Below are 10,693 nucleotides of genomic sequence, written 5' to 3'. Positions count from 1 at the left end.
GTGATCCGCCCGTCTCGGCCTCCCAAAGTGCTGGGATTACAGGCTTGAGCCACTGCGCCCGGCCTGTACTTGTTATTTGCATACTTCTTATCTCCCCCAATAGAGTAAAAGCGTCTTAAGTATACCTTAAATATCAGATTTATCTTGGTATGCCCCATAGCAACTTACTTATAGTAGATACTTTAATATTTGTTGAATGAGTGAAAACAAAAGAAACTCAGTTTCACAGATAATTTAAGTGAACCAAAATGTTTCTCTTTAGCAGTAAAAAACTAAACGATGTTTTCATCAATGTCTTAAGATTTGACTCAGGATTATAGAAAAAACTTAATTTCAGACTGGAAAGGCAGAAATAATAAATTCCTAAATACCATAACACAATAGCAGTGTACCTCTTTTTTATATTAACTATCAACAAGCTTTTTTTTTTTTTTGAGACAGAGTCTTGCTCTGTCACCCAGGTTGGAGTGCAGTGGTGCAGTCTTGGCTCACTGCAACCTCTGCCTCCCGGGTTCAAGTAATTCTCCTGCCCCAGCCTCCCAAGTAGCTAGGACTACAGATGCATGCCACCATGCCGGGCTAATTTTTGTATTTTCAGTACAGACAGGTTTCACTATATTGGCCAGGCTGGTCTCAAACTCCTGACCTCGTGATATGCCCGCCTCGGCCTCCCAAAGTACTGGGATTACAGGCGTTAGCCACTACACCTGGCCAACAGACTTCCATTGTAAACATGGCTTAGATCACTCTGATACCCTGCCAAATTTCTCTAAAAGCGACTCTGCCCATATCTGGAACAACTGCAGGATAAGATCACATGTGGTTATTGGTTTCTCCTATGTTCTCTGTCCTCGACAGTGGTCAATAATCAAAAGCTACCAGGATAATCACTCCAAGGAGACTCCCCACAATTTAAAGGATTACCTCTGTTGGTTTCAGGTTCATCAAGTATCACAAAGGAATCTTCATCAGCACCTAGCCGTGGTTTAATGGAAACATCTACTCCCAGTTGCTTAAGTCTATCCAGAGTAAACCTTCTCACTTTTTCAGGTGGCACAACAGCTGATGATTTATTTTGCTGCCCAGGCTCTTCCACTTTCTCATCTGTTTCTTCTGGATTTTGGGGGTCTTCACCCTCCAGGGCATGAGGTTCAAATGCTACAAGCCCTCCAACATGACACTCCTCACTGTGATTATTCCCAAGGAAGTTGGATTCCTGTTGCACCACCGAGCTGTCCCCAGGTGAAGGTCTAATGTCACTCTGCTTCTGTTTCTCCTGAATTTCTAGCTCTTCATTTTTTACCAAATCCTTCCTGGAAGACTCATCTAATCCAGTAATGATCTGGGTTTCCTTTGAAACCACAGGGAGTGCATTAATTTCCACTTCATTTTCTGCACCCGTTGTCTGCTCAGAACCTTTACTATGGTGATAACTGTTCATTTCAGTAGTATTTGCAGTGTCTGTGATTTCTTTGTGATGGCTTGACTGATATTTAGATGACCTAGAGAAGAGAAAATGAGCTGAGGTTGAAAATTATCCTAAATGTGAAACATTCTCATCCCCTAGTATATATCAGTTAAATCAGTTTTAGGGGAGTGAGAAATCTGAACTTTTTATGCCAGGTGTTTGCTACAAAACTAAATGTTCATGAAAATAATAATAATAATTTAATATAATAATAAGAGTGTTCTTACTTCAATAGTGCCATGGCATTTCCCTGGCAAGTGGGCCGGGGTTTACGTTTGAAGAAATCGTGAATGGTTTTATTCTCAGGCATATGATATGGAAGGTTAAGTGCAGACTCTATAAAACAGAATAAAACAAGCAAATATATATATTGTATATTCTGAAATGTCGCTTCATATTCAGTTAACCAAACATAATAACCAACGCCATCACTAGAAATAGAAAACTCCCCTTTAACAAAGGCAGAGGAGCTAAGTACAGAAGAGTTCCCTGAAGACCAGTGGCTTTTAAACCTAGATGTGAAATCAAAATGATCCAGGAAGTGTTTTAGAAATACAGATTCTTGGATCCCATTTCAAACCTACTGAATCAGAATCTCTGTGGGGCCTAAAAATTTATATACAGTAGTCCCTGCTTATCCACAGGGATACATTCCAAGACCTGCAGTGGATGCCTGAAACTGCAGATAGTACTAAACCATGCAGTGTTTTTTTCATCTGATAACTGAGAGGGCTACTAACTGACTAACAGGCAGGTAACGTATACAGTGTGATACACTGGACAAAGGGATTTTTTTTTTTTAATTCCATGGACCATGGCTGACCATGGGTAACCAAAACTGCAAATAGGAGGGACTACTACCTCTCCAAAGAATCCTAACACAATCAGTCCACAGACAACCATTAAATTTCCTCCCTACTTGCATTACAGTTTTGAAAATTTCTTCAGTTTATACAAATGTTCCAAGGGCTTTAGAACAATGGCCTTTCACCAAGATCAATTCTAAACTTGATATTATAACCTGAGTTCACATTAGAAGTATTAAAAAAATAAAAGTCCTCAACATCCAAGTTGAGCTTACCAAGAAATATTGTGATTTTGCCTCAAAGTTTACTGGGTTGCATTACCTCGAATAAGGCGCTGAGTCTCACTATGTAGTTGTTTTAATGCTTCTTTACTTAATTTGGCTGCCTTTCTTTCCTTAAAGAAAACAAAAAGTGAGACTACATTAATTATATGAATATCCAGAAAGATAGATATTCATCCCTCAAGAGTTTGCTCTCTCCAAGAAAAGAGGAAAGGAAATAGTAAGCCAAATGCAGTATAAACTCAAGGAATTCATTTAAAGTCTTAGAGAATTCATTCAAGTCTCAGAGAATTCGTTCAATCCAATCCATATTTTGTTCCTACTATGTACAAAGCAATATGATGGGTAACAGAAAAATATGATAGACAAAATAAAATATTTATCCCTAAGCAATCCATAAACTCCTGTGTAAAGAGATCAATGTGACTAATATACAGGGCTCTACCTCACCTTCCTCGTGGTTCCTTTTGATAACTCACTTTCTTCCTCAAATGAATAGACCCCACTCTCCAAAGATGGTTCTTTTTTCTAAAAGAAATGGCATGTTGATTATTAGGACAAAAACAAAATTCAAATAAGAGGATGATTTAGTTGAAGTCTACTTTTGTCATCCAACACCACATCATGCTACATTAATAAATCAATAATCATCAAATAGAAATTATTAAACACACAGCATCCTATTATGCTTAGAAAACAAATTAGATACCTCAAATGGAGTTTGGACCCTTATTTCTTTTACCTCTGCTTACATCTTTCCCTAAAGAGGGATAATAACTCGCAGGAAGCTAAAAAGAAATCTTAGGAAGAAAAATTATGCTTCCAAATACTCGGGACAACAATGTTTTGACTGATGCCTCTCTTTGATACCCTTCCTGAAACCCTATAGGATTCATTTCTCAAAGGCTATAGGATTGCAAAATTTACATCTCTTCCCTATTATTTACCTGCATCTTACTACACCGTCAAGTATCTTAGTCTTTTTTTTCAGCATTCCTAAAAGGGTAATAACAAAGAACTAGTTTCCAAATAAGTTAGCACGTCTATCACTTGTACTGCAAGTCTCCAAAATTAACAGCTGAAAACTTAAGTCAATTGACACGTTTTTCTTCAGTTAAAAAAAGAAAAAATTAAGGTTCCAACAGTAAATTAAAAATATAGCAAAGGTCAGAGGCAGTTGGTTAACTCTTACTGCAATCATGTTTTACTTGCCTTGTGCTTTTTTACTTTGTTTTTTACAGCTGCTCTTATTGATTCTATTGACTCGTCATCTTCCAATGGAGAGTTATTTTCATCCTCCAACCCAGTTTCAAAAAGGTCTTTATCCATAATAAGACAGCCACTGTCATTAAATGGCTGTTCTACATCATCTTCCTAGATAATACATAAACAAAAAGCATAATCCAATCATTTAAAAATCCAGTATTTCACAACATCATATGGTAATTTGGATCAGGCCAGAAAAAGCCCATGTTTCATCAACAGACAAGCATATAAAATCTAGAACATTCTCACTGGTTCCTAACTCACACTTATCCTTTGAAGTCCAAGTTATGATTTTATGCAACTGTCTAAAACTAACTTAATAAACAGTAAATATTTTTTTGAAAAGTCAAATACTTGTTAAGCAGCTAGTTTATAAATCTGAGGATAGTTTTTCTAGTTAGCAAACAAGACTTCTGACTGACAGATGCATTAAAAAGCCTTCTTTCAGTTAATTTTCATCAGCTCAGAGACAGCAAAGGATTACTCCATGTGCTCATAAAGAAAATAAGAAACCCATTTATTTGGAAATGTCCTCTGCATACCCAAAATAGAATAAGACCAATAAGTTTTATTTTTTTGTTTTGTTTTTTGAGACAGGGTCTCACTCTGTCATCCACGCTCGAATGCAGTGGTACAATTACAGCTTATTGCAACCTCAACCTCCTGGGCTCAAGTGATTCTCCCACCTCACCCTCCCAAGTAGCTGGGACTACAGCTGGGACTACGGCCACCACACCCAACTAATTTTTAACTTTTTTGTAGAGACGGGATCTCACTCTGTTGCCTAGGCTGGTCTTGAACTCCTGGGCTTAAGTGACCCTCTGGCCTCAGCCTCCCAAAGTGCTGGGATTAGAGGTATGCACCACTGCACCTGGCCAAGACCAGTTAGTTTTAAATAACATACCCTATTATTCTTAACACAAAATAGTCAATTCAAAGCAATATTCGGAGAGCAGAAACAACCTCAAGTACTAACAGCAACCTTTTCTAAAATGTTAACCTACCGAAGCAATAGCAAATTATTCTTTAAAATGTACCTGGTTTTTTGTTTCCTTCTTTTTCAGCTGTCTAATTTTTTCCATTTTTCTCTCCTCTTTCTCAAGTCTTCTTTTCGATTTTACTTTTGCTTTTCCTGAAGTTCCTTCTTTATCATTTGTGTGCTTTTTGGAACTCTTTCTGTCAGTGGTAAAGTCCGTAGAGTTTCCAGACTGAAGACTCAGCTCTAAGCAAGGTTTCACTTGCGCTTCGAGATTTTCCTGATACAAAGACTTCTCCATGTAACTTTCATCACTGTCTGCCAGAGTTTTGTAAATCCTTTTGATTTTTGTATTTTTCCCAGCATAAAAATTCTCTTTATTTTCCTCCTCGGCACTGTCATAGGTAGTTTTCTCTGGAGAGGCATTTGTGTCCTCTGTTTCGGAATCACTGTCTTGTAGAACCTTCCTGTTTTTCAACTTCTTACTTACAAATATCTCTTCATCTGAATCTGGAAGAAACAATTTTCTTTTAATTATACCATCATTTGATCTTCCTCCTAGCCCCACTACTCCTCAAAAATATATTCAGTTATACAAGTGATATATTACATTGTGAAATGATGTAACTACTATTAAGAACTGATTGTAGCAAAGCAAATCTAAAAATACATTTTGAAAAACATTTTCCCTGGGAAAAATGTCTCTTACTGGGAAATGTAATTTTATGTATATTTACAATGTGTGAAGTTGTTCTAATCCTCTGGCAGGTGTTAAAATTCCTTTTATTATAGGATGGATGCAATTAACCAGACAATGTGGTAGCTATTAGACATTCAACAATATAACATAGTTTCAAAAAGGTACAAGCACTGTTATTTTGCTTTTATAATAAAACAAACAATAAGGATGGGGCATTAATGGAATAAATCAAGAGAATAATGAAATTAATCCAATCTACTTACAACTGAGGCTCCTGCATACTATTCCTAAAAATAAAATTACTATTACAAACCTCCTTCACTCAAGGGTCCAATTGTTTCACAGCTGCCTTGTCCACTATCTGAAGGACTATCTGCTTCCTCTTGTGAAATGACTTTTGGATCATTGATTTCCAGGTGAACCTAGAAAATGACAATATACTTTGTATTAACCAGCAAGTGACCAAAAGCTCCAAGTACATAATGACACAGAAATCATCATGGGATCATCAACCTGAACTAAGGAAAGAACCAAATATAAGGGTTCCTTGAAGGGATGACATTTAGAATTACTGGACAACAAACAAACAAAAGTTCATTTTTTACCTTTGAAGGATGCTAACAGAACCAACTCCTTCAGTAATGGTAAAAAAATGAAAAGAATCAAGCATTTATTATGCCTTTTCTGTGTGAACTGTTCCCCATATATCCATATGATTGATGAGGGGAAGTTTCTATTTAGAGAAATATCCTAATGAATTAACAAATGATAGAATTAGATTATCACAATTTTATCAACCCTCAATTAAATAAGACCTCGGCAATTATCATTAATGGCTGCTAACATCACCAAAAGAGAAACACCAGACATTATGTGCTGCCTAATAGAAGTACTCAATACTAGCTATAAAGTATTCCTGACAGAACAATCAAATTTGAATCCTATCAAGTCTCTAGATCTACCTACCAAGTTACAGGAAATAGAGTGAATAGGGGAACATGTTGAATAATACCACAGAGATGCAACCTAGATGTGGGAAACCCCACAAGTCAAACTGGGTGGTTTCTTTCTTTCTTTTTTTGAGATAGGATCCTGCTCTGTCACCCAGGCTGGAGTGCAGTGGCGCAATCTCTGCTCACTGCAGCCTCTGCCTCCTGGGTTCGAGCGATTCTCCTCCTAAGTAGCTGGGATTACAGGCGCACACCACCACGCCCAGCTAATTTTTTGTATTTTAATAGAGACAAGTTTTCCCCATGCTGGCCAGGCTGGTTGCAAACTCCTGACCTCAGGTGATCCGCCCACCTTGGCCTCTCAAAGTGCTGGGATTACAGGTATGAGCGACTGCGCCTGGCCTTTGCAATATATTGCAAAGAAAAAAAAAAGAGGAGAGAAACCTATAAAGTTAGTTAATACATAGGTGAATAAATATATGTGTGTACGTATGTATATTTCCATATATTTATACATGTATGTGTATTTCTATATGCTATATTTTCTTTTTTTTGAGATGGAGTTTTGCTCTTGTTGCCCAAGCTAGAGTGCAATGGCACGATCTTGGCTCCCTACAACCTCCGCCTCCTGGGTTCAAGCGATTCTCCTGCCTCAGCCTCCCGAGTAGCTGGGATTACAGGTGCGTGCCACCATGCCCGGCTAATTTTTTGTATTTTTAGTAGAAATGGGGTTTCACCATGTTAGCCCAGCTGGTCTCGAACTCCTGACCTCAGGTGATCCACCTGCCTCAGCCTCCCAAAATGCTGGAATTACAGGTGTAAGCCACCACACCTGGCCCTGTGAATTTCTATATACATAAATGTATGCTTTATATATGTATGTATATCTTAAAATACATATATATGTATATACACACATATAAGTATGCTTTATATATGTATATCTTAAAATAGATACATATATGTATATATACACATATATAATATAAACAATTGCAATATGCCAACTTCTGACGATTCAAAAAAATGTAAATAATTATGCTAATGTGACATATAAAAATAAATGAAATATCTATGAGTCAAAGAAATCTGAACACTGACTAGATACTTCTTAGGTGTAGTAATAATATTGTAGTTATCTTTTTTTGGAAAGCCCTTGTCTGTTAGATAGGCACACTTAAATATTTGTGGTTCAAATAATATGATATCTGGGATTTTCCTCCAAATAATCCCGTGAGAAGAAAAATGGGTAGTGGTATGAATGAAACAAGATTGGCCATGATTTGATAATACAGGTTGAACATCTCTAATCTGAACCTGAAATGCTCCCAAATCCAAAATATTTTAGCACTGACATGATGCTAGTTGAAATTTCACTAGATGAAAATTCCACACCTGACCTCATATGATGAGCTACAATAAAACCTTTGCTTCATGCACGAAATTATTTTAAAATGCTGTATAAAATTACCTTCAGACTATGTGTGTAAGGTATATATGAAATATAACTGAATTTCATATTTAGACTTGGGTCCCTCCCCCAAGACATCTCATTAAGTGTATGCAAATATTCCAAAACCCAAAATGAATCTGAAATTCAAAACCCTTCTGGTCCCAAGCATTTCAGACGAGACATATTCAAACTGTAGTTGAAGTAAGGTGATGATGGGTTCATTATATCATCCTTTCTACGGTTGTATAGGTTTGAAAATTTCTAAATAAGACAGTCAAAAAAGTCGCAAATAAAAACCTAAAGAGGAGGGGTGTGTTAGGTGACTTGATCAGTTAGTGACCAAGCTAATCCTAGATGCCAAGTCTACCTCCTTGCAGTTCTCAGGGCTCTGAATCAACTTATTCATAAAGGGAGAAATATGAACATCAGTAATGTAACAGGGTACAAGGCCTCACCCGAGTGGTTTCTCAAAAAATCATTAAATTGGCCAGGCATGGTGGCTCACGCCTGTAATCCCAGCACTTTGGGAGGCCGAGGCAGGTGAATCACGAGGTCAGGAGTTCGAGACCAGCCTGGCCAATATGGTGAAACCCCGTCTCTACTAAAAATACAAAAATTAGTTGGGCATGGTGGTGTGTGCCTGTAGTCCCGGCTGCTCAGGAGGCCGAGGCAGGAGAATCACTTGAACCCGGGAGACAGAGGTTGCAGTGAGCCGAGATTGTGCCACTGCACTCCAGCCTGGGCAACAGAGCGAGACTCCATCTCGGAAAAAAAAAAAACATATATATATATAAAAAATTGATTTGGATGCTTGGCACAATTTTTTTTTTTTTTTGATACAGCATCTCACTCTGTCACCCAGGCTAGAGTGCAGTGGCAGGATCATGGCTCACTGCAGCCTTGACCTTCAGGCCCAAAGGATCCTCTCACCTCAGCCTCCCGAGTAGCTGGGACTACAGGCAACGCCCGGCTAATTTTTGTATTTTTTTTTGTAGAGGCGGGGTTTTGCCATGTTTTCTAGGCAGGCTGGTTTCGAAATCTTGAGCTCAAGCAATCTGCTGGCCTTGGCCTCCCAAAGTGCTGGGATTGCTGAGAATTAATATGTATGCACTGACGATCCTCTCAACAATCCAAAGCAGTGAAACTATTACTTCTGTTTGTGAATGTGGAAACCGAATTTAGGTAACCAGACAGCTCAAGGAATAGGGGTGCTTTGAATGATGATTCTCTTCTAGGCAATTTGCAGCAACGTCAAAGGGCAGGGCCAGGAACAGGGTGGGGTGAGGTCTCAAAAAATTCAGTAATCAAAATAAATAACATATTAATGCAATATTTTTTAAAAATTTAAATCAATAATCTACGGCTCATGAGGTAAATAATACACCCGCTTTTGTAAATAAAGTTTATTGGAACCAGGGACGGGATTAGGGTGAGGTGAGTGAGGCAAGGTCGTGCAAATGACTGGTCAGATCTTGTCTCTGTTTAAACGTCTGATATTTTGTTCAATTTAAAATCATAAAAATTTTTTGCATTAATTTCGGTTTTTTAAAAAAAATTGCATTAAAATATGAGTTTGATTATTGAGTGTTTTGGCGCCCCTTTAAATTTTTTGCTCCTAAGGCGAGAGTGCCTTGCCCGAATCCGGCCCCAGAAAGGACACAGGTCTGGAAACATCTGTTTTCTACGCCCAATTTCGCCAGGGCGAGCTTGGCACCACCAAGCTGCAAGCCACCAGCCAGGAGCCCCAGCGGTGACGTCCCACTCGGGGCCCCGTAGGAAAACGCAAAGGGCCTCCGCGCGATGACCTCCAGGGCCCCTCCCAGGCCCAATGTGGAACTCCCTAACACCCTCGTCCTCTATTTGCGGAGAATCCCGCCCTGCACCCCTGCGGCCCGGTTCGGCCAGAGCCTTCTGGCTTTCAGGGCACCCTTAGGGGAGGAGCTTCCGCGACAGGAAACGCGCCAAAGGGGAGGGCTGGCGGCAGGAACCGGCTGAGGAGGGGCTGGGCTGCCGGCAGCGCGCGCCGCAGAGACCTGCAGCTCCCCGGCCACGGAGCCCGAAGCGCGGGAAGCCCGGCGGCGGGACGGGACGCCCGGTCGGAACCCATCCCCACCAAGTCTCGAGGCTGCGGGAGCCGACGCGGTGAACGCCAGGAGCCGCAGTCCTCCCGCCCGGGCGCCCCGGGTCAGCGGGGTCTACCCCGACCCCACCTAACCCCTCGGTGCCGGGCCTTCGCAGCCCCGGTGGGGGGGCGTGTGCATAAACTCACCTCAGAACCCACCTCGCCCGTCATGACTCCTGCCTCTCCGGCGCTCCGTTAGGGACGGACCTGTCTCTGGTTCCCTCAGCCGGAGAGCAGCGGCTCCCGCCGTCTCCAGCCCGGCAGCGCTGTTCGAGCTTTCCCGCCCAGCCAGAGTAGAGGTCCCACCCCGATGGTTTGCACCAATCCAGAGGGGACTTTCCAGCGAGTCCCCGCCCCGTTCCGACCCACCAATCACGCAGCGCCTCGGGCCGCCCAACCTCATATAACCCAGGCTGGGTGGCAGCTGTTGGTAGCGGAACCTCGGGGAGCTGGAGGTAGACTGGGGCGAGCAGTAGGTACCAGGCGAACAGTGGTCTTTGATCATTGACACTTGCCAAAGCAGGAAGTGCGATCGGAGGGATGAGTCTTCTTGGGGAAGTGAGCTGGGAAACGGTTCCTGGGCACCTGGGAGTGTCCTGTACCTGAACTTTTTTTTTTTTTTTTTTGAGACGGAGTCTCGCTCTGTCGCTCAGGCTGGAGTGCAGTGGCTG

At 40.8% G+C, this 10,693-nt stretch overlaps 1 protein-coding gene across 1 annotated transcript in view; it reads right to left on the bottom strand.

The window, feature by feature from the left end:
* CLSPN (claspin) overlaps window positions 1–10,317 on the bottom strand; it is a 37,333-nt gene extending 27,016 nt beyond the window's left edge. The window contains exons 1-8 of the mRNA XM_011955653.1: window positions 10,170–10,317; window positions 5,811–5,919; window positions 4,859–5,307; window positions 3,768–3,929; window positions 3,006–3,083; window positions 2,596–2,668; window positions 1,696–1,804; window positions 925–1,502 (exon numbers count right to left, since the gene is read on the bottom strand). Coding sequence (XP_011811043.1) covers window positions 925–1,502; window positions 1,696–1,804; window positions 2,596–2,668; window positions 3,006–3,083; window positions 3,768–3,929; window positions 4,859–5,307; window positions 5,811–5,919; window positions 10,170–10,193 — 1,582 coding nt within the window. The 5' untranslated portion in view covers window positions 10,194–10,317. The remainder of the gene's footprint in view (window positions 1–924; window positions 1,503–1,695; window positions 1,805–2,595; window positions 2,669–3,005; window positions 3,084–3,767; window positions 3,930–4,858; window positions 5,308–5,810; window positions 5,920–10,169) is intronic.
* Window positions 10,318–10,693: the final 376 nt, after the last annotated feature.

The sequence above is a fragment of the Colobus angolensis genome, unplaced genomic scaffold (genome assembly GCF_000951035.1).
Source record: "Colobus angolensis palliatus isolate OR3802 unplaced genomic scaffold, Cang.pa_1.0 Scaffold4, whole genome shotgun sequence".
In the NCBI taxonomy this organism is placed as follows: domain Eukaryota; kingdom Metazoa; phylum Chordata; class Mammalia; order Primates; family Cercopithecidae; genus Colobus; species Colobus angolensis.
The sequence above is the reverse complement of the archived record's forward strand: the minus strand, read 5'-3'. Positions and strand labels throughout refer to the sequence as shown.